This window comes from Haliaeetus albicilla, chromosome Z (assembly GCF_947461875.1).
Source record: "Haliaeetus albicilla chromosome Z, bHalAlb1.1, whole genome shotgun sequence".
NCBI classification, from domain to species: Eukaryota; Metazoa; Chordata; class Aves; order Accipitriformes; family Accipitridae; genus Haliaeetus; species Haliaeetus albicilla.
Window position 1 is genome coordinate 55,901,728 of NC_091516.1, and position 27,512 is coordinate 55,929,239.

The 27,512-nt window shown below is 51.4% G+C and overlaps 1 protein-coding gene across 1 annotated transcript; it reads left to right on the forward strand.

The window, feature by feature from the left end:
* Positions 1-27,512, forward strand: B4GALT1 (beta-1,4-galactosyltransferase 1). The gene is made up of 6 exons (XM_069777045.1): positions 1-324; positions 12,678-12,913; positions 20,202-20,389; positions 21,836-21,958; positions 23,531-23,635; positions 24,228-27,512. Exons 1-6 carry the CDS (start codon positions 54-56, stop codon positions 24,361-24,363), a joined length of 1,059 nt encoding a protein of 352 aa, XP_069633146.1. The 5' UTR covers positions 1-53; the 3' UTR covers positions 24,364-27,512.

The following is a 27,512-nucleotide window of genomic DNA, read 5'->3' on the forward strand; positions in this document are numbered from 1 at the left end:
CCCCGTCGGCGGCGCGGCGCGGGGCGGGCGGCGCTCCCCGCCAGCGCAGCGGCATGAAGGAGCCGTCGCTGCCCGGCACCTCGCTGCAGCGGGCCTGCCGCCTCCTCGTCGCCTTCTGCGTCCTCCACCTCTCGGCCACGCTGCTCTACTACCTGGCGGGCAGCGCCCTGGGGCCGCCGGCCAGACCCGAGCCGCCGCCGCGCCGCCCGCCGGTCGCCAACCTCTCGCTGCCGCTCTCCCGCCCGCCGCCGCCCGCCGCCCGGCCCCGGCCCCCGCCCGCCTCGCCGGCGCCGGGCCCCTGCCCCGAGCCCTCCCCGCTGCTGGGTAAGTGCCGTCCCGCCGGGGGTTGGGGGGGAGGTCGGCGGGCATCCTGCCCCTCCTGCCGGCTGCCGGGTCCCGCCGCCGCCGCCGCCGCGCGTTGCCTCCTGATGTCCCTCTGTCCCCGCGGGGCGGGGGCGGGTGTGACAGCGGCGCGGCTGCCCACGCGTGCCGCCGGCCGGCCGGCGCAGCCCGGCAGCGCCCGACGGAGGGGGATTGTGGGAGAATCCCCGGGGAGCCGGTGTTTGGGGGCGCGGGGGGGGGTACCGAGGCGCGGATGCTGTCGCAGGGAGGGCAGCGGCGAGCGGAGCCCCGGCGCTTTCGCGGAGCGCTGCCTCCCCGACCGGCTGGGTTTGTTTCTGGTTGCCGGAGAAGTTGGGTAATTTCCTATGGGAACTCTACCCAGAATACTCCTCTTGCGCAATCTCACGGGGAGGGTCAGACGGGCCGTTTGTGCTGTGCAGGCGTTCGCAGCCTTTTGTGTGCGCGGACCTGCTCGATGGGCGGCGTAGGTTTGAAAAGCGCAGTGAGGCAGGGTCATGAATACAGTCGTTATGCATCCCAGCGGCGCTTCCCACGTATTTGGTCCTGTGATGCAGTATCCTGATACGTGGCAGCCTGGCGTGTGTTTTATCTGCACTGGAGCCGTGCTCCCCACAGGCCTTTCCCAGGACCGCTCGGGTGCTGGGAGGCTGGCAGGCTGTCGGCGGGTTTGCAGCCTGCCGGTGGTCCAATTTTTGCATTGGTCACCTGCTGCCGTTTTGATCCACCGGCTTTGTCACAAGGCAGAGGTGGGGAGGAAGGTGAGTTTCGGCTTTCTTCCTCCCCTTACGAGGTTCTCGGCCAACTTGCTGTTTGTAGCTGCTGCTCCTTGAATGGACCCTCCTGTGGTGGAGGCAGAGTTCGTCACCGTGACCTGCTGGCGTCCCAGTTGACAGTGAACTGGCCACAAGCTATTTGGGTCCTGGAGGCTGGGGATCATCTCCCTCTTCTACGGCGTGCCACATTAGCACGGGTGCCTTTATTACCGGAGATCACGATGGGGGAAGAGACTTTCAAGCAGCTACCTGTGGTTTTCAATTTACGAAACCGACACAGAAATTCATTAAGTTTCTCTCGGTGCTGGCTGGTCAGCTGTTTATCGATCAATGCATCTGAATAACAAATGACTGGTTTGTTATTTTAGGAAGGTGGTTTTGAGGTCACTAGAAGGAACTGTGCTATGTTTTTTTGTTGTTGTTTTTGATTTGCATCTTTCACTTTTTTTCCCTTAGATCACTTTAAGTTGAAAGCGGTTGTGCAAGCCTGTCCTCACAGAGTGGATGTGGGAGCCCTTTATGAATATGGCTTTGCTTTAAATGGTCTCCACTTACCATGATCCTCTCAGGAGTGAGTCATGTGATTTTGAAATGCCTGGAGTTTAGGGAAATGCTCCAAGATTCAAAGCGTTATCAGAGTTAGTCGCTGAAGGGTCAATTAAAATATTTTATACCATCTTTGTAACATCTTCAGCGCAATTTGCTGAATCTGCCAAAGGCCAGATGAGGCTATTGGAAGTGGTTACAGATGTTCAGGGAGCTACGGGGCCACGTAGAAAGTAGCTGTTTACAGCGCAGTAGGCAAATGGTTTCTAGCTGTGTTACCTTCAGTACTTGTGGGGTGGTGCAGTCAGATGCAGGCTGGCACCATCATGGCTTCCAAGTTTGTAGCCAGCATATAGGTGACAAACCTGACGGGTATTTTTTTTTTTTCTGCTCTTTTCAGGTTTTGGTAGCAAACAGCATTTGTAAAATAATCCTGTCCTGCCTCAGATGTTGGTCAGAGCTGAGTCTGCCCAGATCAACATCCTATGTATCTCTAGGGTCAGTGTGGGGGATGGAGATGTGTACAGTCTGCAGGCATTTCTGACAATTCACCCACCCAGTATTCAAAAAACCTCTTCTTTTTGTGCACAAAGCTCCTTACCGACATGAAGGTAACAAGCAGGAACCAGCAAGGACCTTTCTGTGATTCCCAGCTTCCCAAAGACATGGAGAAGTGCTCTTAACGGGAACAGGTAGCTCTAACTGCCCTGTTCCCTCAGCATAAACCTAAATTTATTAAAACGCACCTCATCCTTTTTTTTTTTTTTTTTTTTTTTTCCCTCCCTCCCTCCTTCCCGCCATCGTTGTCGTTGGGATGCATGTGATGAATCATGCAGGATATGTGTGACTGAGCTGCTCCGCCTTTTTGAATGGTCAAATAGCCAGGTACTTGTTTCAGAGGCCCAGAGTTTTCTTTCTAGCAACGTTTAGAGAGAGTAGTTTACAATTCCAGCTGTCTCGCTCTGCAGTAAAAATGCATTAGCTGAATGAGGTTTAATCTCTACAAGGAACTGCCAAATGTAAAATGCTTTTATGGTTCACTTGCCTTTGTTTACAATTTAAAAGGGTAAATCAGGGCTGGGGATATAATACTATAATTCAACTTTGAATTAAAAGTCCTTAACAGCTATGAAATTCTCTAATACAAGGTAATACAAGCATTTTGGATTTAGTTTAGAGCTGCATGCCAATGAGTGTCTTAAATGGGGTATCGAGAAGCAGAGCCCATTTGCTGCAGTGAAATTTCAGCCTCTGAGAAGCCCAAAAGCAAGTAAACCCAGAGGTATCCGGCAGGTGTCCCTTCCCCAAACTGTCACGTTCTTTAGGAGCTGTAGAACAGTATGGGCTTTTTTTTAATTTAAAAAAAAGAAGTTGCTCCGTATGAGTAGTATTTATGTTGAGCTAAGTGCTTTCAAAACAGTCAAATGCTTTTCTTCTGCCTTTTCTATGAGGTGTTTGTGGTTTGTTGGTGGGGTAGTTATGTTCCTGCTGTTTTTAGGAGGGAGTGCGGAAGGGGGCAGGTTCTTTGGTAGTGAGATCCCTCTGCAAAAGCAGCGCTTATCTTTTGGTGCCAGAAGTCTGAAAGCAGAATCTCATGGACAGGCTTATCAGTATTTCGGGGATGTCATTTTCAAGTCTTGCCCAATCGAGAGCACATGTTGTTTATGGAGGTTATTTTAGAATACAGCTGTCTCCTTAGCCTTTCTTGACCCTTCTTTAGATACCAGGTGCGGCTGGTAAGGGATGCCAGACTGAAGAGATGTGTTCTTACCCTCAGCCCTGTGAGCATCTCATGGCAAAGACGACCCAAGTGCACTAAACGTGTTGCGATCAGGTGTCTGGCTCAATAGCTTTTCACCCCCAGGTTTAAGTGTAGAAAACTGACAGCCGCAAACTGTAATAATTAAGGGATATTGACAAAACAAAAAAATCTAGGTTAATGTGTGAACCAGTGAACTGTCTAAAGCACAAAGCCCTAGAGTTGTGCTCATTTTCATTAATGTTTAAAAAGGAATACAGTTTCCAAATGGCCATTTGCTGGGTGATCTTGGGCATGCAAGAAAAACACCTGTTTCTTCAAGATGCCAGAATCCTGGATAGAAACTGATGCTTCCCACTATTAGCGAGGCATGTTTAAAAAAATTGAGAGAAAGAAGCTCCTTTGGCCAGCTTGTGGGTGAGCAGCCGTTGCTTGGTTGTAGGTGGGAAGACCTACATGGCATGGGCTTTCTCTTCAATGCACCGCTTTTGATGCCTGTGTCATCAGTGCAAGCAGTCGCTCTAAACTGTAGATGCTAGAGATAAGTGAGGAGGATATTCTGATGCTTTGAGGTTTGTTCAGAGGAGACAGGCGTAGCCTGTGATACTTAGTGCCTGTATTACAGAAGTTTTTAGAGGTTATGTGCTGCCTGAGAGGTCAGTGAATTCACAGATAATCTAGCTTGAGTCCCCTGTATATGTGGACATTGCATGGGCAGGGGTAGAGGATGCTTTAGCACTGGCAGCATCCTAGAGGAGCATAATTTGGTGTGAGAGAGTGACAACCTCAGAGGTGCTGAAAACACCATTTTTTAAGATGACTTCTGGTGGTGACTGTGCTGGAGAGGTTTGGTAGGTTTGACATGCCTGGGCTCCGGTTCTGGTCACATTGCCCACCAGCAGGCATGGGCTCTTGTCTCCCTGTGGGGGGTTTCTGTCCCAGAAACTGGGGGCCTCTGAATCTGTGGGGTCACTTAACAATACCAAGTGGTGGAGAAAGCATTTACTTTACGCGCAGCATCTCCCTCAACTCTCATCTGAACTTGCTATTGGTTGCTTTGCTTTTTTTTGTTGTTCTTTTCAACCTTTCCAATACAGCTGCTATCTCCTGCCTCCCTCGCCCCCTCCAACCCGGGTGCTACCGGCATTACTTCGCTTATGGCCATAAGTTGGGGTTGTGCTGTGTCCCTCCGCTGCCTTGCTTTGAAAAAGAAAAACAGAAACTCGAAGAGTATGGGGAGGGCTGGGGGAGGGGTAGCTAACACGTGGACCAGTTTGCTCAAAGTTAGGCTTTCTTGGCCTCAAAAGAGAGGTTGAGAAACTGTGTTAAACTTCTCCAAAGAATATGTTTAAGATGTTTGGCAGGGGGCAGATGTGCAATCCTGGCAACACCACCGACAGCTCCGCAGCTACCCGTGTGGCTGGGAGCACGTCATACCTCTGAAGCGCAGGCTTTCTTGGTGGGCAGGGAGCAGCCTCTGTGGTGAGACCATCCCTAGCATCCTCTTAACTGGTCAAAGTGAAGGTCAAGGACTATTAATCGGGCTTGCAAACTAACTCGGAAAGGTACCATTCCTTTCTGGAGAGCAGCTGTTTCAGGGACGTGGCACAACAGACAGGATGTGCTGGGGAGGAAAAGAAAGTTTTCCGTCTCGTGCATCTAGTGTTTTATAATGTGCTTGTTCCTCTGCCAGCATTGATCCAAAGCAATGCTAGTTTCTTTGGAAATCGGGCCAAGTTTGTGCTTGGAAAGAGACAGGCACTTGCAGCTTCCCAAATGGCACTTGGATGCAGAGTTCAGTTAAGCTCTCAACTCTGCTCCTCTGGTGTGGAGCTCCTTAGTCTGATTTCGCTCAGCAGATGGAGGACATTGTTGCTGTGTTGAGCCCCCCCCCCCCGAAAGGGTAGCGTGCTGGGGGTGCACGGTCCTCAGCAGGGAGGTGCTCTGGGTCTGGTGGCCTCACGAGCAAGCCGCCGGCGCTGGGCTGCTGGACTCCACCGCTCACGTCCTCTCCTCCCTGGTGGACCCTCCTCTCCAGCCAGCACCCTGCAGCTACTGCTCCCTTCCCGCCCTCCCACCGGGCAGGAGGGGTTTTGGTTGCTGCGGTTTTGGGGACAGAGCTGGCCAGTCCACACCAGGGCTGCAGTGGTGGGGCCAAAGATCTGGGGTTTTCTGGGATGTGGACGGAGCAGTGTCAGTGTCCAGCTTGCCCCCGTCTGTCTGGGCTGGAGGTCTCGCTGCTCAGCCTGTCCCCACTGGGACGGTGTTTTGCTTTGTGCAAATCTCTGCCTAGAGCCCCTGCCTGCAAGGAGGAGCTGTTTGGTGAGCCGGGTGTGGATTAGCACCTCCAGACGGGCAAGTGGTGGCCGAGGCCGCCGGTGATGCGGGGGCACGGCAAACAGCCTTTCCAGCAGCCTCCCCGCTGCAGCTGAGCTGCGGGAGCTCGGGGCAGTCCCCAGGCCCCTGCAGATGTTTGTCTGAAAGAGGGCCGCTTTTGTCACCTCGCCTGCCAGCGGTCCCCAGGCTGGGGTGTCACCCGACTCGCTTTGAGGGCACTTACCTGCAAACATGTCTTGCCGAAGCTGGAAACGGCCCTGTAAAGACTTTACAGGACAGGTTTCCGCAAACCTGTGCGCTCAGGGGCAGCGGGGTTTCAGCAGCCGTTTCCCCAGGCACGCAATGCTCTGCTCCTGTCTTCGCTTCCCACGCTCCCCGCTGCAGGTGGCACCCCGTGCTTTTGGGGGTGCACGAGCCCTGGCTGAGTTTTGGCCAGACAGACACACCTCTGCCCCACCTGGCACCCTGCGCTCCCCCCCACTATCTGGGGAGCACGCCCCAGCTCCGGGGCGGTGCTGGGATCCAGGTGCAGCCGGCGGGATGGGATGGGATGGGGCAGGGGGGGCCGGGGGCTGCCTTGCCATTTGGGGCTCCCCCTGGCAGAGCCGCGTCCCTGGGATGCCACTCAGCCCGGGAGAGCCCCTGTCCGCCTGTCCTGTCCTGCAGCAGGGTGGGGGGTTCCTGGCGGGGGGCAGCTCAGGCTTTTTCTGATCCGGGCCTCTCTGTTTGTTTGTTTTGAGTTTGCTGTTTGAGGGCCTGGAATTTAATTTCGCGGCGGCAGCGAGAAGGGCTAATCACATGCAGATTGCCCGGCTCAAAGGCAGACGGTTCAAAGCCGCTGCAGAGGGTGTGTGCTGGATTTGAGCCACCGATGAGGACTTTGCTTCTCTCCGAAAACTACCTTCTTGCAGACACGACAACCTTTTTTTTTTTTTTTTTTAAAGACGCCACGTGCTAGTGTGAGACCTTGTGTTGGAATAGGCAGTGTTTGGGGTTGGCTTAAGAAATTTTTTTCCCTGGCTGTAGTCGCTCAGATAATCATGCAAACCTGCTATCATGTAGACCCAGTGTTGCCAGCGCATGTGATGTATCCTCATTTTTTTCAGCCTGTTTGGCTTTGGTGTCCCCAGTTGGCAGATGCCAGATGCTGTGTGAGCCTGCCCAAGACGCGGTACGTGCTGGTGTAGCAGGCTCAAGCCTTGCGCCGGCATAGCTGACATCTGTAAGGGAAGGCAACTTTGCAAGTGTAGACCAGCCAAAGAAAACGTATCCTCGTCCTTGGGAAGGCTTTTTTTTTTCCTCATTGGGATATTTCTAGCCAGAGTCAAGGATTTTTTTTTTTATTTATTTTTTTAAAACACTCGTAGGGGAGCAAGGGCTGCAAGCAGCAAGGGGCAGCAGCTGCCAGCCAGTTTCCGAGGAGACAGAGATATCCCCGTGGCCATTTTGGCCAGTGGGCCACATGCCAGGACAGCAGGCCGCTGGGGGGACTCAGCTGGGCGAGGGGCAGTGGGGCTGTCCCTTCCAGTGGTCCCGTCCCCCCACCGCGGGGCTGAACCCCAATTTGAGCCTGGTTGGTGCCGCCTGCGGAGGCACTGGCAGAGCTCTGAAGTTTAGCTGATTTTAATAGGAAATGCTTGCTTCGCTGAGGCGTGGGATGCAGCTGCCTGCCTGCCCTGGAGCTGCCACGTGGGTCTGGGGGCTGGAGCGACCCCTGCTCCACAGCCCAGGGTGAGGGGACTTGCCCCCGCGTTTTGCAGGGTGGAGCTGGTTGTGTTTTTCCCAGCCAGGGCAGACTTGGTGTGGCTGACAGGCCCTTCCCTTTTCTGCTGGGCCCCTGCAAAGAGAGGTGATTGGGTTTTTTTTTTGCCCTGTCTGTGAGTTCTGCTTCTCTTTTCCAGCTTTCCTTTCGCATGAGGTTTGTCTAAGCGTGGCAGCGCGAGTGTGCACGTGGCTCGGCAGCTAGAGAGCAGCACCCGGCTCTCGGCCAGGGCAGTGGAAATGTTCTTTTCTTCTCTGTTTGGGGAGAGGTTTTTTCCAACCTCCGTGCTATGTGCTTTTGCTTTCATTCTCACTAAATCAAATATCTGAGATTTGCGCCTGGCTGAGAACGTGCAGGTGAATTTTGCCGTTTTTCCCAGTGAAGTGCTTGGGAGGGCAATTCAGTCTGCTGGATCACCTCTGCAAAGTTGCCCGTGAGCTTAGCTGCCCTTCTTTGCATCTCCTTCTGCTGGGGCTGCACCGCCCTCCTGGGGAAGGGGTTTCCCCCACCCCTTCCCACCTGAACGCCCCGGGACTGCCCTTTGTGGCTGCTGCCCTATGTGGTACCACCCGCTACCACCTTCTTGGGTGGCGCGTGGTGCCATCCCCTTTGCAGACCCCCTGGGGATGGGAGAGTACAATTCTGGCTCTGTGGGGCATTGCTGCTTGAGTTTTCCCAACACTTCTAGTATCTGTGGACCAGGGAGGCTGGAGCGGCCCTAGATGTATTATGGCATCAGGCTGAGTGGATTCTGGGCTTTTTGTGTGAGGGTCCTCTCATCTGGGTCAGCAGGGTGAGCACTGGGAAGGACGTGTGCTGGCAGCCTCAGACGGCAAGAGGCTTAGCTGTTGTGGCAAGCGTGGCCATTGGGAAGTGGGGGCCGAGAGGGTCACTGGGGCCGTGGGCCGGTGTCCCGAGGCGAGTGCTGCGCTGCCTCTGGCTTTTTGCAAGCCTCACCTTTTTCTTCGCGAGAGAAGCTGCTTCCTGTTTGTGCGCACCACGACGGCCCCGGTATCTGTGCCTGCACAGTGCTTTCCTGTGCACCTTCCCTTTGAGCAGAAGTGCTTCTGAGCGTCAGAGACGGGGGGCGGGAGGGGGGCGGCTTTTTTTTGGTGTGTGTCTCTCTTACCCTACCGCTGCCAGCTAAAACTTCCCTTTACAATCTCCGAAGTGTTTGGATGTGATGTCGTGCTTTTGTGTCTTTTGCAAGCTTCCGGTGGTTGCTTATTCATGTTTTCGAGGTTTTTCTTCTGCTAAAAATGTACGGTGGAGGCTCGTGGAGCTGCTCTGTTGGAGCTTTTAACTCTCAACGCAAAAGGCATCTGCCTACAAATCCCGGGCCGTATGGGTGACTGGAGTTGCAAGTCCAGATAGCTGTCATGCCTGTCTGTTTTTAGCAGGGGCTCAATATATGGTGGCTCCTATGTCAGCCAGTCACCTTGAACAGAAGCGGAAACGATTGAGATGGAGTGAACCGGGCTGGAAAGTTTACCGAGTAAACACAGACAGGGATACAGTTTTGGTCGGTGGGACAGCACTCGCAGCAAACTTTGCACGCTTTCTTGGCATCGCCAGGTCATGTGAGTCAGCATCCTTGGGCGACAACAGCCTTGGGGCTGGTTGCTGTCCAGGTAGTCAAATTTTGGTCAAAATGATTTAAAATTAGCAACTAGAACTGTGACTCTGGTCACCGGTTGGAAAGCCTCTGTTTGCAGATTTGGCTTTAGCCTTGTACTGCTTGGGAAGAGAACTGAAAGTGTGGATTTGCAGCGAGTGGTATGTTGCTGTTGCTTTTTGTCAGCCACGTGGCTTTACGAAGTCTAGTTTGTTTTAGCTGTTCTGTATTTGAAAACAGCCTATTCAGGTTTTTTTACATTTTCGTATTCTTACTGACACCAGTGAACGTATTAACTGGGAGATTTGTGTCAAGCCTGTCTCAGAAGCGGCTGCCTTGCTGTACATGTGGAGCGCCGGTGCCTGGGGTCTTCTCACTGACCTGCATGTTGGCTGCATCCTTCGGGGCAGCATTTGCGAGAAGGTGTGCTGCCTTTAAAACTCTTTTGATTAACTGAAGATCGGAGCAGTACAGATCCTTTCTCACCAGTGTCCTTCAAGACTCTGGAACTGTTAAATCTCCATCTTCCGCAGCCGGTTTTTATCATGGATGTGTTTTCCTCTCCCATCTTCTCTTTGCTGGTGTTCCAGAAGCCTCCTGAAGGCAAGCAAGAGCAAGCGCTGGCAGGATGAGCGGTCTGCGTTTGGCCCTGGGGGGTTGGCGGGTGCCAGCCTGCAAAAAGCGCCCTGCTCGCAGTGTCCAAACGCTGTGGCTGTCCTTGCCCAGCTGGAGCTCACAAGCCGCCAGCGGGAGATTTCCCCTGTAAATTCGCCTCAACGGCAAACCGTTTCCTCCCCCCTTATGCTGTGCCGAGTGAGTGCGAGACACTTAAAAGAGCCTTTGTTCGTTAAACCAGAAAGCACCCCCCGGGCTGACGGGGCTCACGGTTCTTTCTCGGGAGCGGCAGCCGGGAGCAGAGAGGGAGCAGCCCGTCCTGGCAGGAAGGGGCTTGCTCGGTGGGATGGCAGCCGCCCGGCGCCTGGCCCCACGAAGGGATGTGTGGCTTCCGCCCCGCTGCTTCCTGCGGTGTCCTGCCGGGCCGGTCCCACTGCTGGCGGCGGGGCGCGAGCGAAGCAGGAAAGTAACGTCCCTGGGCGCAGATGCCCGACGTAGTCCCGTTTGCTGGCCGTGGGCGGATAGGTGAACCTTGCCCAGTGCAATTCCCTTCGCTGACGCACAAAAGTGTAGCATCATCCTAACTGTCAGCGCTGGTCTTCCCAAGGAGGTGGTGCTGGGGGGGAGGGGGGGGGCAGGGGGAAGCAGGCAGGGAGGTGGGTGGAGGCCAGAAGCTGTTCTGGGAGACCGCTTGCCACCACGGCGGGGAGGCAGTGCCCGAATTTGGAGGAAACGATGCGCTCTCTCCCCCTCCTGCCCCTGCTGGCCTTGCTGCTGTGGTGCTTGCCCCCTGCCTGTCCCACTGGCATGGGGGGTGGCTGTGCCTGGCCCCCCGATCCTGCCACCGCTGGGCTCCGGTCCCCAGTCATGCCACTGCGTGTTCCTTCCTGCCCCAGTTCCTCTCATTCTTGCCTCTTCCTCCCCCTGCAGAGCACTCTCCGAGCGCTCCCTGCAAGCTGCTTTTTGACGGGAGAGGCTTTGGCCCTGGCCGTGCAGGGCAGGCATCCCCAGGAGCCAGCTTGCTCCGAGGGGCAGAGAGGATGGGGAACCGGGCAGGCACATCGGGGGCGCAGCTGGGAACCAGGGGAGCGCTGAGAGCGGGGGCAGACTGATCCTGGTGCCTGGAGCCTGAGAAATAGCTGCTTCCTCCTGGTGTGAGAGGGAAACGTGCAAACTTGCCCATTTAACTTGTGCAAAATGTAGAGACCGGGAGACCCCTTTGCGTCCTGCCAGTGACGCCGGTTTCTGCAAGGTCTTGCCTCTGCTGTGCAGGCAGTGAATCAGGCGGCAAAGCTTCCTCGCTGCCTCCGGGGGTACACTGAGCAGCACCTCTGCCTGTTTGGCTGGTCTCCTTCTTGACATCTCCAGCCTGAGTGAGCGCAGGTTTGTGGAGCAGCACAACTGAACTAGCTGAAGTAGCTTCTTCCAGATAAATAACCAGGGAATGAGCCGTGAGCCTGGAGCATTATTTATGCTTTTTTAGTAGTCACATGTTGGGGTATGCTCAAGGTTGGTTTGACGGCCACCGCCTTTTAGTGCTCTAAAAATCACTTGCGCCCCTTCTCAAGGGGCTCCATAAGTGCAGTGTACATCTCTTCAGCAAATGCGAAGAGGAGACAGTAGCTCTAAGACACGTGTGCGAGTGTGTGCACGCACGCACGTGTGTGCGTTCACACCCAGATGGAGGAGAGGGGAAGGGTACAGCAGCCAAATCTTTTAAGGAGTGATCCCCAGCCTAGTGTTATGGTGAAGACCTTCTGCTTTATGCGTGGGAGCCTCAGCATCCCGCCCCATTGCAGAGGTTTTAGTGGGAGCCGAGTGTGCCTGCAAAGCCCAATTTATTAGACTGCCATTGCTGGGAGCAGGACGTGGCAGCAAGAGAGGTCCTTCTGCAGGCAGCTGCCGTGCTCTTTAGGTTTCTGCAGCAGATCCGTTCCTCAGGGCTGGAGCAGCTGGAAGCAAATACTGCAGAAAGGCCAGCCTGGATGTTCAGAGAGGGCATCCACAAAAGGGCTGTGGTCAGCAAGGCCATGTTGAGCGCTGGACCCACGTACAGCTGCATGGGAGGGACTGACTGCTTCAGAGCCAGCATGGCAGAGCAGAGAAGCCCTGGCAAGCAAAGAGCGCTCATGCAGACGCATGAGCCGAAGTCTTGCAAAGTAGGTCTTATTGGCTCTATCGGTGCCCGGGGCTGTCACTGCCTTCTCTCCCTGTGCTCGGCAGGCTGCCATCCTCTCTGTGGTGCTGGGGGGGGCTTCTCAGTTTTACACACCAGTTGTGGCATAGATTATATTGGTGGTTTCAAAACCTGCCGCTGTTGAAACCATACGCAGGAATTGCCAACCTGTATGCAAATCTGGATACGTTTTTTTTAGCAGTTCTAATACAGGACTTTTAATAAATAATGGGCATGCCTACAGAACATGGAAAGGATCTATAGGAAAAAAACAACAAGAAGGGGGGTTTTGTTCACTTTGCATGTGGCTAGCCTTGGCGTAAGTAATTACGTTGGTAGGAGAGCAGGACTATTTTTGAAGTGCTCAACTCTCACGCTGTGTGAGGTGGGTGAGAGCACCGAGGGCAACACTCTTCTCTAGTCTGGTTTTGTGGCACACGTGCCAGTGGGAGCGCAGCTGTTGGTTTGCCATGCGGATAGGAGGATTTTCAAGACTCGTTTGGCGTCAGCGACTTGGTTGGGATCTGACACCAAAAGGCTACAGCATTTGCAGGTTGCTCTGAATGGTGTTGTGCGGTTGCTTTCGGTACAGGTGGGATTTGGGTGTACCACTGGGATTTTGTTTGGATCCAAACCTGTTTTAAAAACCAAAACAAATGTGTGTAAAGGAGGTATGCTCAGAGAAATAGGTGGTGTGTGCTAACTCACTTTGTGCTGTGCATCTCTTCCAGTTGGTGCACTACATGTGGAGTTTTCCCAGCCTGTGAACCTGGAAGAAGTGGCGAGAATAAACCCAGAAGTCAAAGCAGGAGGTCGTTTTGCTCCGAAGGACTGTATAGCACTTCAGAAAGTAGCAATAATCATACCATTCAGGAACCGAGAAGAGCACCTGAAGTACTGGCTCTATTACCTGCATCCAGTTCTCCAAAGGCAGCAACTAGATTATGGAGTGTATGTTATCAACCAGGTAAGATGCTAAAGACACAGGGCTTTATACCACTCTCATAACAGTGCTTGTGCCCCCTAAAACAGAGGATTGGTTGCTTTACCCTGAACAGCAGTGGGCTGGCAGGCAGGCATAAGGTTGCTTTTTAAAAAAACCCAAATGCTGTAGTGCCAAAAAAAAAGTGAAAATGAACATGAGCAATTTTGCTTCGATGATTTTGATGGACAACCTGAGGTCCCTTCTTCTGATCAGGCACAATTCACTCTAAAGAGCTTCTGCTTAAAGAAACCACTTGGTGAGGAGGGAAAAAATCCTAATAGCACAACCCAATCTAATATCTCTTTCCAAATGTTCCTTTTCCCATCTGCTGCAGGAGTTGCATACAGAGATCTTTAAGGTGACAAGGTAGCGTTAATGCCTAATCTGGCATTGGGTGTGCCATAAAGCTGTAGGATTTTGTTTACTTTCTCGAGCAACTTCTGTTCATGTTAGTAATAGTGCACAAAGTGTCAGGATGGAGAAAGCAAAGCGGTGGCAGTGGAACAGGTGAGTGATAGTCTTCAGGTGAATAGAAAAGAAAAGAAACAAGTAGTGATGGGAGGGAGTTCTTGGTTTTATTCCTCGATATCTGATGGCCTTACACCTGTCTTTAAAAAAAAAAGAAAAAAAGGCGTGTTTCACTCAGAACAAGCTGTCTTAATTTATACCATAATGGTGGTTAAATAAGTGGGTGGTGTTCACACTTGGAAAAGCTTAAAATGTGTAGGCATTTGCATGGGCTGTAGCGTGAAAGGGCAGATGCAGTTCTGAGAGCTCCAGCAGAGACCGCTGGCTGGACAATTTCACAGCACAGTTTCTCTTTAGGATATGTATTTATATCCTGTTTTCTCAGCTCTGTAAAAACTGAGATGAAATAACATGCTTCTTTAAATGCAACTCCTTAAATTTGCGGATCAGCTGATGCGTTTGGGCATATCGAACACCATGAATATTTAAAATGGTCGCCCAAGTGATAAGTTTCCTCACAGAATTGAAAGCACATTTCCTCACGAACTGAATCTACTATTTCTCTTACTTTGCTCACTTCCAGGGTGGCAGAGCTCTGGGCAAAAGTGATTTGTGGGGAATTAGCAGTAGCTCCCAAGCACAGCAGCCAAGATGCTCCAGTGTCTGCAGCTGACTGCTTGTGGCCCGGCTGGCCGCGTTGCTGAGGGTGCAAGGTATTTCTGCAGCATGCAGACTGGCACACTGTGCCCTAAAATTAAGCCCTGTAAGGAGACCCTTCCTGTGTAATTCAGAGAGCAGCTGGTGCCATGGCGGTCCAGCAACACAGGGCAGCCCCAGCCCTTCGTCCTTCAGGCTGCATTTCCTTGCACGTGCAATGTTTGCCTGTGCAAGTTACTGGTGCCACAAGGTTGCCTGAGCCACGGTGCCCACCGGTCACTGGGGTGCAGGTGGGTGAAGGTGGTGGGGCGGCATGCCTCCCTTCTCTGAGCGTGGCTCAGAAGCAAGGGTGCGATGCGGCTTCCAGCAGCGGTCCTGCAGCGGGGGCTGCTGCTCTCCCGGCCAGGCGTAGCTCACCAGCCGGCTCTGCAGAGGACCCGGGGCACCGCTTGTGGGCGAGCGGCCGTCTCCATTGCAAAGAGCCGGGGGTGCAGCTGCGGCTGATATTTCCCTGTCAGTGGTGTTCAAGGGTAAGGAAAGTGAGGGGGAGCTGCGCCGGCACACATAAAGGCAGCCAGCACCCGAAGCCTGGTTGGAGTTCCCGCTGCTGCTGCGATGGCGCATGCTGGCTTGCATTGCCCTGCGTTGCTGGCTCCTCCTCTTCTCTGGTCCTGTCCTCCAGCGCTAGGGCTTTGGGACTGTCTGTGTGCTCTAAAGTTAAACCTCGCAAAAATTACGGAAGCAAATGTTTTTTTCAGACGCATCCCTTGAGCAAAGTTGGAGTGGGAGTGACATGCAGTACACAGAGTATATATGTCCTGGACACATCCAGCAGTTAGATGTAGGTTAGCAAGTAAGGCTACTTGATTTGTAAAACAAACACGCTCCTTCAACATGCCTCTAGCAAGCTGTGTCTGGAAGAGGCAGAGTGGTCAGTGGTAGTAAACCGACTGGATGCATCTCTCAAGGGTGAGTGGGAATATTGTATAAAGAGCGCTGCAGAAAATGTATTAATTCTGCCAGAAGTGCAGTAGGAAAACGGTCTTATTTCTCTGCTGTCTTGACAATTGCTTTTCTCTTTTTCTTGTCTGTCCTTCCCTTTGCATCCGCCCTCCTTTTTTTTTTTATTTTATTTTTCCTTCTAGTGGGGAAATATTACCTTTACTTGTTAATCCTGTCTATATCAAAGCAATCACTGAAGCAAGGAGAATTACTGTGTGATCTGGTTCTTACACGCTGCCTACGTGCTCTTCTGTGCTCTGCATCTCATAGAAAGAAAGAGGAGTGCTGAGGCCTGCTACTGCTGCACTGGTAATGTCAAACTTCTTCCTTTCAGCGCATTGTGTTTCCGTCACGAGTCCGTTGTGTCTCCACCATGCTGTTCTTGCGTGCCTGAATGCCTCAGAGTAGGACTTGGTTGAAGTCAGGGGGATGATGTTTGTAAAATGTCTGGTGTGTAACAGGAGCCAGTGGAAAATACAAATTATGCTTCACCCTCCGTACTCCACCCCCAGGAAAACCTCAAGCCAACGCATGGAGTAGCAGTTATAGGATCTTTCAGGTAAATCTGAGATGAGGACAGGCGGCTGGGCGTGCTTTTGTAGCACCCATTCGATGCCATGCGAGCTTGACTTCAGCAAGTGAGAAGGCAGCGGTGAATTGGTGGCATCTCTCTCAGCCCCGCTCAATCCCACTGTTACCGATGTGCTCTCCAGTGCCTTCAGCTGTTGCCACCTGTGCACTCAGGTCAAGAAATGAGTTTTCTTGCTGCAGTTCAGCCTGTGCAAATGCCCATGCAGCCAGACTGAAGTTTGGGAAAGGGGGATACTTAGCAAATTCACTGAAAACCACGCAGTTGTTCAACTGTTTTCCACTGGCCCCTGGCGTTACCTGCAATGTTCTCAGTAGCAATTTTCCAGAGTGTGTGTGTGTGTGCGTGTGAGTATGGAGTGTTTGGGGCATTGCACTTACTCATGTTATTTTGCAGGGGGTATTGGGACCCCCCAGGTATGCAGGCAAAGGAGGGAATTGTGCTTGGCTCCTGCTTACCCGTGCAGTGATGAGGGAGGTGAGTTTCCCTTGTGGTTGCTCTCTCCTGCTGTGCAGTGTAATGGTGCTGAGGCACCTGCTGACACAGAAACAGCAGAGTGTCTCCTGGTTTCTCTGTATGGCCCTGGAAATCTCTTTTGACCTGCCCAAGTCCACTGGAGTGTGGACTTTCACATGGATGTTGTGTGTGTGGTTCAGGCTGTCTTGGCGGATCCCTGACTTAGCTAGCAACCTGCCGTTGGAGGTGATGGCTCTCTCCTAGCCAGCCAGAAACATGTATCCTCACCACTACCTCCCTGAGACCTGGCGAGTTTAGGATCCAGGTGAGAGAGATGCAGCCACAGGTCCTCTGCACTGCTGTGCTGTCTGCAGGAAGAATCACAGAGCTGCCTCCTACATGGAGGTTGCAGGGCAGGACAAAATGGGGACAGATGGCTTCTTGCTGGTTTGCAAGCCCTTTAGCTTGAGTGACAGTTCCAAAACCCTCATTGTTATCTGTCTGGCACTGTAAAAAGATAGCATCCTTTGGTAGGTCTGGCTGAGCAAACCAGATTCAGCAAAGGTAAGGGATGGGAAGCAAAAAAAGCTTGGATGTTCTTTTGCTCAGGCTGATCATCTCCAGGTGCAAGAAGGAGTTGGTGTCAGACCTTGCAGGACTCAGGCACCATGTTGTCCCCCTTCAGCCAGTCTCTTCTGGACCAGGGAATGGGGATGGACTTGGACGTGCTGGCAGAGAAAGAGTAAAATCAGGAGCCAGAAACAGGTGCTGGACGCCAGCACTGAACTCAGACATGGGTTAAATTTCAGGACAAGAAAACATAGGGGAAAAAATTGTCAGGAAAAACCAGCAAAACGATACTTGGACTACACCTTTTCTGGTTGAAAGCCTAGGAAATAAGCATGGAGATACGTCTAGAGCTTGGCTGTATTGTCAAAGCAGCAGTCCCCCGTGTGCTGCCTAGCTCTTGATGCTCCCCTGTCCAAGCAAGTCCAAACTGATCCATTTCCTTGTGGCAAATAACAGGGAGCCTCCACGGGATGAGGAGCTGCCAAGCAGAGGCAAGGGCTGGAGGTTTCTTCAGTTCTGCTTTATCTGCTCTCTCAAGGGTTGTGTGTGGTACTGTGCCCTGTGCTGACCTGGAAGGGACAGCAGCACAGAAAGGAGATTTCCCAAGTCTACCTTATTATTTTTTTTTCTTCAAAATGTTGGGGATCAGTCAAAGATGGAAGCCTGCAGCACATTTCTGAGTTTTGAGAGATTTGAATCTCGGATACTGCAAGCACACCTGTGCTTCCACATTGCCTTAGGTAAAGAAACAGAGCTTTCTGCAAAAAGCAAACCCTCTTTTCAGTCTTTTTTTTGCTCCAATACATGCTGTAAAGCCTTGCATACCTCCTGGGACAGAAAACTAGCCTCCTGCCCTCAAAGGAGTTGCAATTGATAACAGCATTGCAGAGTTTGCTGCATGAGCTACCTGCTCGCTGTAAAGTTAATAAAAAACAGCTTGTAGAGGGGTTTCCAGTTGTGATTCCAACCCCCCATCCCAGACTTTTGGATCCCAGTGTGAAGCTGTGTGGCCATTTGGGAGGAGAGCGTCAGCGCCCGTGTGCAGTGTTTGCTGTGTGTCTGGTCCCTCTCCATGCCTGGGGCTCTGGCGTGGGCTCTGCCAGGGTCTGGTGGGTGAGGCGGCAGGAGGGGTCCCCTGCACTCTTGGTCTGGTCAGTGCACTGTGCTTTGTGTTTTTTCAGGCAGAGGTTTAAAAATGCAGCTCCTTGTAGCATTGTTCATCCCTAAGTGTCACCCAGAGGAGTTAGAGGCTACCTAAAGGCGTAGGTTGATTATGGCTGAGTCTCCCGGTCACAAAATCAGTGTGAAGTGCCCTTTGCCCTGAAATTTCATTATGAAAAGAGCAGTCAAAGGGTGTGAAATGAGGACACTCTTCCTAGACTGGACCCAGTAGGTGCTTTAAGGTGTGAGTACGTTGCACTTTGCACCAGCACTGGGAAAAGTCCCCCTTGGGACTATGGAGTCAGGCCCGGGTTTGGTGCCGTGGGACCTGAGGAGCACTTGGCAGCTGGGGCTGGGCAGCCGCCTTTGCTGGGGGAAGAAAACCCTCCAATCCCACAGCCTCAGCCTCTCCCTCTCCCCAGCCTCTTTGTTAGACTTGCCCTCATTTTCTGCACTCAAGTTTTCACTGCTCTTGCTTATGCATGATGGTGATCATCTTCCCACTACCTTAGTTACTGGGTGAACCCTTTTGTTTTGGGCGAGGATGCTGAGAATTTGCTCAGATCCTCCTCCACAAAAGCTCACTCCTCCCTGTGAAGTAATTTATGCCCAAGGCAGGTGATGAATGCTTTTGAAAACCTTGGTTTGACACTCGCATGTTAAAACCTTCATTTGAAAGATATTTGGGGCTGTTTCAGGAACCTCCGTTAGCTCTCCAGCCACAGGTCCATTAACCACTCTGGATTGAACAGTTTCCCAACGGATTATTTCTTAACCAGGCAAAGCCGTTTGGGAGAAGGTGATGGATGTTTTAAGCTGCTGCTCCTTGGGCACGGTATTCTGTCTGTCCCTGATTTGCGTCCCATGCAGGGTGCAGGTACTGCAGGGTGGGGGGATGGCTTGCATGGTGGGGGAGTCCTTTGGCTGGACACTGCCCAGAGGGTGTGGAGGGGGAAAGGTGGGGTGTGGTAGAAGAGAAAGGATTTGGCAGTCTTGGGTTCCAGGCTGGCAAAAAACTTCAGCCTCCTTCAGCAATGCCCTGTTGAGTTCCGTTCCGCCTGCTCTGTTCCCCTGCACAGGGTTTGGGTTTGAAGCTGCTGCTGCAAAGTTGGGTCCTGGACTGGAAATCCTTACTCTCAAACCACTGGTATTTTTGGGTTTGTGGGCGTGATGCTGTTGTTTTTTGAAAGTACTCGAGCAATTTGCGAGCCCATACTTGTGCTCAAAGCCACGTGTGCTTTTGAAACGTTTCTGCCTGAGAGAGGCCAGACTGATTCTCCTTGGGCGCCTGGTTGCTCAGGGAGGAGAGCCGAGATTTTCCTCCCCTGCTCTCTGCAGGTCCTTTTGTTAACTGCGCCTGCCCCGGGATAAACATGCCCTGCCATGGTGTCAGCTCTTTTCAGGTCCTTCCCATCATGGTGACAGCCCTCCCGGTTTCGTTTTCCTGGCGAGGCCCCCGGGACAGATGGCGGGTCATGCCATAATCCGGCTGGCAGAGGAGCAGCAAAGAAGGGGCTGTGCACTGCAGCGGACGGCAGTGTCCGGCGTGGGAGCTGTAGCCCTTGCAGAAAGCAGCTTGCACTGGCCTGCCATCCAGTAGATAAGGTTGCGTGTCACAGCCATGTGCCGAAGCAGCAGCGACCTTTCCAGGGCACGGGAGCAGGAGCGAGCATCAGGAGCGTTGGGCCTTAGCTCCTGGTGCCACCCCGTGCTTTGCAAATCGGGTCTGACGCGTGCCACTCAGCAGAGGCTGCGCCACGGTCCCGCAGCCGTGTTGTGGCAGAGCTTAGGACGAGGGTGCTGAAATCCTGGCCAGAGAAAGGTGTTGGGTCTATGGTCGTTGTCCTGGCCGTAAGCTCAAGCACTGCCAAGGTTTCTCTCTGTAGCAAGAGTCCCTTCTTCTGGAGGAGCTCGTCTCTCTTTGCTTTTCTCTGCTGCTCTGGGAAGCCCCAGCTGCTTGCTCCAGTGGTCCATAAGCTTTTATCCTAAAATTCAATCCCCAAATGCCCGTGCATGGAGTGGGACAGGGGGACTGGACTGCTCAGCACCAAACCTGCCTTCTTGGAGCCTGCTACCAAGAGAGGGGAGCTGAGCCAGGCCCAGCCTTTCCTCAGCCATTTCAGCTGTCCCCATGGTTTGCAGCTGGCTCGGATGCCGTCGTCCCTCGGGCAGCATTCTGGGGTGGAGGGCGGGGGGGGGTGCTGCAGATGTCCCTTGCTTGCTGGCAGCGTGAGGGCTGGGGCTTGAGCTCAGTCCATCACAGGCAAGTGTTGGCGGCGACACCAGCATCCAGCAACAGGTAAGAAGCTGCTAATGTCAACTGCTAAACTTAAGTCACTTAACTGGTTTTATTTGTTTTTACATTAGGATGGAGAAGAAGAATTTAACCGTGCTAAACTGCTGAATATAGGATTCGCAGAGGCCTTGAAAGAGTATGACTATGATTGCTTTGTGTTTAGTGACGTAGACCTCATCCCAATGGATGACAGGAACACCTACAAATGTTACAGCCAGCCACGGCACCTGTCTGTATCCATGGATAAATTTGGATTTAGGTGAGAAGGCTTTTGGAGGGGCATTTTGTTCCTAATATTGCCATTAGTCTTGCAGGCCAGGCACAGCGTTACACATCCCCACCCACCATTGAAAGCATGGGAAAATGTCTCTGGCAAAAGCCTGTCTTGGCATGCACGTCCCTGCAGGGAGGGGGTGGCTGCGAGTGGGATCGGCTGGAGGGGAGGAAGGGGGAGAAATGCAGCTGAGCCATTTATTAAAATTCACAGCTTCTGGAAAGTGAAACGTAGGGCAAGGAAAAGCTAAAGAGCCCGTCGTTTTGCAGATGCCCGCATATCCCTTCTTGTGTTTCAGGCTGCAAGCTGGAAGACAGCTAGTGTTTCCACCCAGTCTGAAAAGTGAGACACTCTCACACAGTGAGAATTATGTGCAGCTTTAAAAAGACTGCATCAGACACTATTTTAAGAGCAAAATGAAATATTTTTGGCTGTTTGATTTTGGGCCACTGAGGGACCTGCCCTGGTATCTGAGAGCAGAACAAAACGAAATGCCTTTCAGCATACATTTGGGTTCAGCAAGCTGCTGTAAACAAAAATGTGTCTTGCTTTTCCTTTCGGGTTTGTTTTTTTGTTTGTTTTTCTATCCCGAATTCCCAAGGGGGAGTTTAAAAGCTCATCTGTAAAGTGAAAACGAGTTGTGACCCCATGGTGGCCAGTAGTGCTAAAGATACAGCAGTGGTGTTGGTGGGATGACCCCTGCGCGTCTCCACTCCAGACCCAAGCCCTGCTCGGAGCAGGACTGTCACCGGCACTACAGCAGCTGCAGTTTTTTCTTGCAGCCAGGTGAAGCTTAGAGGAGAAGTGCAGGCCCCAGGGGTTTCTTCTGCTTGTTGAAGCAGAGACAAGGTTTGCGGTATGGTGATCCCTGTGTGGGCTGGCTTCTCATGCTGTGGGTCTGAATTTCTTGTGTCCCCGATCCCCTGATGAATCATCCCACATTTCAAGTGGGAGCTGGTTGGCTTTGTGCATGCAAGGTCACACTGCCAGCTCAGTTTTGGGCTGCGAGCTGTCCTTTGGGGCACTGGGGAGTGTGGAGGCAAGCAGTAGAGCTGCAGGAAGAGAAGGCTTTGCAGCACCTCCGATGCCTCACTGAGCTCTTGCAGCTCCTGGGACACACACGTCACCCATCTGTCCTTTGGCAAGCTGATGTGCATCTCACTGGCCCGTCCTTTGAAGACAGTGAACTTCTCAGTGAAAGGCTGCAGCTATTGCCTGTTGCAAAATACTTCCCAGCTGTATTGGGGACTGAGCCCACCAGCTCCCTCTACCTCAGCCGAGTCCAGGGCACCAAAACATGTGCTGCTGCCTGCTGCAGGGAGGCACCTTGCAGCAGGTGCTGGCTCTGGGGTGAAGGGTCGTGGCAAGCCCTTTTCGGGTGGGCAGGCTGCACCTCTCCTCCTCTAATGGCCTATTTCTTCCTCCTTCCAGGTTGCCTTACAATCAGTATTTTGGAGGTGTGTCTGCCCTGAGCAAAGAGCAGTTCACAAAGATCAACGGGTTCCCAAACAATTACTGGGGCTGGGGTGGCGAAGATGATGACATTTATAACAGGTAAATAAATACCTCACTTGACACCCAGAGTGCCTCCAGGGTGGGGGTGAGCGCAGACCTGCTGCTCTCGCCCAGGTTGGGGGGGACACAGGGTGTCTTACCTCCCCGACCACCGGAGCCTCCCCTCTGGGTGGACGACCTGCTGGCTCAGTGAAAGTGTGCTCCTGCTGGGTGCTGGCACCCCATTTCGCAGCTCCCAAGGTGTGCTGGGGAGTAGGTCTGGCTGGAAGAATCCCACCCCTCCCCCACGCAGGCATTGCTTACTCGCCGCGCAGCCTTGCAAACATCCACGCCAGTGCACGGCTTGGAGCAGTGTGCTTCTGGGTCTCCAGGCACTGGCTGAAGGAAGGGGATTCGGGGCACCCTGCGGGGTGGAGAAGACCTTGACCCATCTAGCCCAACGCATCCCGAGGCTTGCCTAGGTCTGCAGCCTGGTAGTGGATCCCTTTGTTCGCAGGAGGGCTTCATTGGTCAGGCTATGAGCCGCCTCTAAATAATGCCCTGAGCTGGCGCTTCCTGCCTGGAAGGAAGCCGAGCAAGGCTCAGAATCGCAGGAGAGGAGGAAGGTGTTTGCACAGGGCAGCCTGGGACCACGCCTGCCTGAAGACCGGGGCAGAGGGTGGACATGGGATTGTGCTACCTTGTGGCTTTTCCCATCCCCAGGGCAGTTGCTGTGAGAAATCATCGTGGGGAGCTCGGATCTGGGGAGCCCACTTCACGTTTCTCAGTGGCAAAACCACTCTGCGTGGTCTTTTCTGGGGGCTTTGCGAGCTCTTCAGGGCTTCAGGAAGGGTCTTCCTAAAAATGCTTGTACCTTCCTGAGGTTCAGCACTTCTGTTTAATAAACCAAGCGGGGGACAACCTTCCAGTGGGACAGGGCATTCAGAGCAAGGAGGTAGTCCTCTCTTTTTGGGGCACTCAGGCTTTGAGGAGCAAAAGATGCTATATAGAAATGAAAAGGGAGACGCAAAGAGGAAGAAACCAGGTACTTTTCCAGCATTGGTGTCCATGAACTGCAGGTGCCTTGCAGAGAGTATGCAAATAAAGACAGGCTGCCCCTCACCCAGTGGGTCCCAGCTGGGACCATTGTGGCTCTGACCATGTCCCCCCACCATGCTGCTTCACCACCATTCACTTCAGTTTCTACCAGCACTGCAGCTTTCACATCGTGAAAAATGAATGCTCTTCTGGCTCCTTTCCAGATGGGTTAAAACCTAGATGCCTCCCATTCAAATTCCAGTCTACAGCCTGGAGCAAAGTTAATGTGGGTGTTGGGCACTGTTGGAGCTGGCGGGGCAGGTGAGGGTGCGGTGAATTAGCAGATCCTTGGTGCTGGCAGGCGGATGTCTCTTTCCCCCATGCTGATGTGCTGGCGTGGAAAGGGACTGGCTTTCCCCCCTTCTGGTGTTGGCAAGCCTGCAAACGTGTTATCGATGTCCTCAAAAAAACAAACAAACAAAAAAAAAAGGCAAAACCTCAAAACCCAATGGTAATTTGTGGAAGGTGTGGCAGTGGCAGAGCATCCCACATCCGTCACCTGTCACAGGTGTTTAATGTACTTGCTTTTTACAGGCTGGTGTTTAAAGGCATGGGGATATCCCGTCCGGATGCCATCATTGGGAAGTGCAGAATGATTCGGCATTCCCGGGACTGGAAGAATGAACCCAACCCTGAGAGGTGCGTCTCCCCCCATCCCACAGCAGATTCAAGGGGTGCCTCCTGCCCTTGCTGCTCCGGCTGCTTGGCTTTCTCTTTGCTGTGCAAAAAGCCCAATTGCAGAAAGCCTGTGGCCATCTCCTCCCTTGCTGACCTCTCTGTTCCCTAAGCTGTAAGCTGCCCCCTTCCCCTCGCCAGTTTTTTGCCTTATTACAGAGCTTTTCCCTAAGATTTCACTATGGCATGAATGCCTCTTATCTTTTTTTCTTAAACGCAGCAAATCAAGCTCTGAGCAATTGTTTCCAGCTTGCCTTTGGTGTATAAAACCTGTGCTCTAGTGCAGGGCTGGAAAGACCTGTGTGATTTGAAAGCTTGGCTGCTTTTTCCTGGCTAAAATTTGATCCCATAGGGATGCCTTTGCCCACTGCTCTGGCTGGCCAAATCTGAATGTTTATGGGACCCCTACTGATACTCAGGTTGTTCTTAAAACACCGGAGATGCCGCCTGACAGGCTATAAAAATGTCATGCAAAGTCGGGTTGTTTAAAGTTTTTGTTTTCCTTTCTTTGTTGTTTTTTTTTTTCCTGGTTTTTTTTTTTTCCCCCCTTCTGCAGGTTTGACCGAATTGCTCACACAAGGGAGACAATGAGCTCTGACGGTTTAAATACACTATCCTACAAGGTGTTAAGAACTGACAAATACCCCCTGTATACAAAGATCACAGTGGATATTGGCTCACCAAATAGCTAACATCACAGACACAAGAGAGACCTTGCCTATGTTGCCCAGGACATCTGGCCTCACTGATGCTTTATATCTGCTGGTTTTGTAACAGTTGCAATGAACAACAAAAAAAAGACTCTTGGCATGCCAAAGCATCTCCAAATTGTTTGGACAAGTGATTTTTTTCTTTCTTCTTTTTTTTTTTTTAAACTCCAAACTTGACTTTACACAACCTTCTAGCTCTCCATTGTTTTGTAAGTCCAGAAGCTGTACATAGGAGTTGTAAATATTTACTTTGCCAGAAAATGTTGAATCTGATCTATTTGCTGCAGTGCTCTCCATGTTGAATTAATAGTTGGACCCAAATTTCACTGATTACAACTGTGATGCATCAGCAATTACTGCCCATGATATTTGGTATTTTAAATGAGGTGGATGAAAAATTCCTTCTAATTAATTCCTGGTTTTACTTTATGAAGGACTGTAAAATGCTGCTAAAATTGTACAAGTTTACGCTTTGCATTAGATTTTTTTTTTTAAATGGAGACAATATCATACTTTTTTTTCTCATAGTGACCAAAACAAACATCTTCTCTGTGTGCACAGCAAGTGTTGAACAATCAAGTCTGGATTCAATGAATGTCATTATTTCTTTTAGCCTCAAAGGAGGCTTTGAGTGACTTGAGCCAGAGTTTGCCAGAATTTGCCAGTGAGCTCTCTGCAGAGGGTGGGAGCTACGCAGATGGCATCTGCAAAAACCGCTAACTTCAGATAACTTTACTTCTGGATGTGATAGTGACTTTTTGCCTCAGCACAACACCACCTGGGGTTTTTTTGGGGGGGAGAGGGGGGTGATTTTGTTTTTTTTTCCTGAAATAAAGATGAATTAATTTAATTGCACAATGACATTACAGCCTTAAAATTTGCTGACACTTGTTAACAGTGGTAGAAAGTTAACCATGCTATTTAAACATTGTCTGAAGCTTCCTAAACCCAACATTTTTCTTGCAAGGTCATGCTTAAAACTTGAAATTTTAAGTCATTTGTATATCATAAGCAGTATATTTAATACCAGATTAAACTAGGATGCAGCATAATAGGATATGATTCAAGGCCTCCTTTATCTTCAGAGTAGTAGGCTTTTTATGTGCGTCATTATATATAAGCCATGTATTATATTTGCTCTGTGTATTTGTCCATGAAATCTCCTGCGGTGCTGAGATATTCACAGCAGGGCTGACATCCAATTGATTTTTCTTTGCCTAAAGCCTGTTGCAATGTGTGTCCTCTATCGGGAAACTCCCTTCTGATTTTCTCAGGCTTTGAGGAACATGCATGTTTTGGAGTACTGCTTTTTGTCAGTGCACCAGGGCACCACCTGTACAGACACCCTGCTTTTCCTTCCCATGACCGTATGAAAGCCTCAAGCGCTGACACCCTTGGAGCTGGTTTAAGTGATTTAAAGCTCTCAGCCAGAACTGAGAACTGAATTCCTTCTGGTGAGTACTTTGCCACCAGCTCTGACCACAGCAATTTGCACTTCCTTGGCCTGTGCTGAAGGCTGTTAAAATCAGGGACGTTCACTGTATTGGGGATCATCTTCAGCACTGCCTCTTTTTTTTTTTTCCTTGTTTTTTGTGTTTGTTTTGGTTTTTTTGTTGAGACCTGAAGGTTTTGCTGAACCCTTGCACCGCAGGGGTGGGATCCTGCAGGGGCCAGGGGACAGTGCATTTCTTGTTAGGCCAGCATTGGCTCAAAGTATGCACGGAGACTTTAGTTAGGGAGCTGCCTCTTCAGTCTCACTTTTTCAAAGTGTTCACCCCCTTTGCTTAAAAGCTGTTGCTGGCCAGACTTGCTGTTTCAGTCATGCTGGGAGCTGAGCGAAGGTGGGTGTGCATGGAGCAGGAGCAAAGCACAAGGAAGCAGGCTTGTATTTAAGAGCTGCTCTCTTATGCTTATCTTTGCATTAAAAAATTACTCCTTTTCGGCAGGTCAGGCTCCGGCTCTTGCAGATGCAAGGGTGTACAAAAAGAGGATGTGTTACAGAAGTCAGGTCAAATATCTACCTGCAAAACATCGGTGTAGCTGTAGTCTGCACCAGTAATGGAGACACAGGTGAAGACTTTGGTTTTAATTTTTTTATTTTTTCAAAGGTGCCTTAGAAGCAGGGCCCCGCTCCCACAGGTGGCAGATCAGCACCAAAACTCATTGACACTCTGCTGAAAATCCCAGGTCTCTGTTGAGAGTACCTCAATTTTGTGCTGAGCCTTTTGTAAGTTGAAGAGTTACAACCTTCAGCTGTAGTGGTGTCTGTCTGCTAACAGGCTATGCAAAGGGGCTACCTGTTGTAATTGAGTGGTTGGTTTGGGGGGATTTTTTTCCTTGCCTTAGGATTCTCTGAAGATTAGAAAAAAGTTCGTGTAACAACTCATCATTTGGCTATATGCCGAAATCCTTGAGGATCATGGAGGTGGTCTGAGCACTTGTTTCTGGCTGTTGCAATCAAAGGTTTCTACACATGTGCCTTGAAAAAGGAGAGAAATGGAAACTGGAAAACGAGGAAATCTGAAAACCATTTTTGGCAGAGAGACACTAGCAGTGCAAGAAACTGTAGCTTAGTTTCTCTTCTGCTGCTAACACCACAAGCCATGTAAAAGCCGAAGCTGGCTTTCATTGCTTGTTTTGCACTTCGGTGCTGACCCGTGATTTCCAGATCTCATTGTCGCTGTGTAAACTGTATCGGTCAAACTCATGAAACGCTCTTGACTCAATCTGGCCATGAAATTTCTCTCCCCGGGATTTTCGGGGGCCTTTCTTACAAACGCTCGTGTTGCACAGATGTGAATTCTGGCCATGACCTGTGGTGGGTGGTGTTTTTTCCTCTCCTGTACTGGTAGCAACACTCAAAGTGATACTGTGTGTAACGGTTGAAACCCAGAACAAATAGCTGCAAAGGAAACGGTAATGCTTGGTTTCTTTGGGATTACTGTTTGCTTGTTAGGATGAGGGAGGGTCCTGGCATGCAGCTTTTCCCCGGGATGTTACCTGTGTACTGGACTGCTTATGGGTTTCCTGTAGATGGTTTTGCTTTTGCATTTTTATCATTTATATATCATGGGATGTATAATCCAATGTTCCTACTTTACTATTGATGTCAAATAAAGTATTTTCGCTTA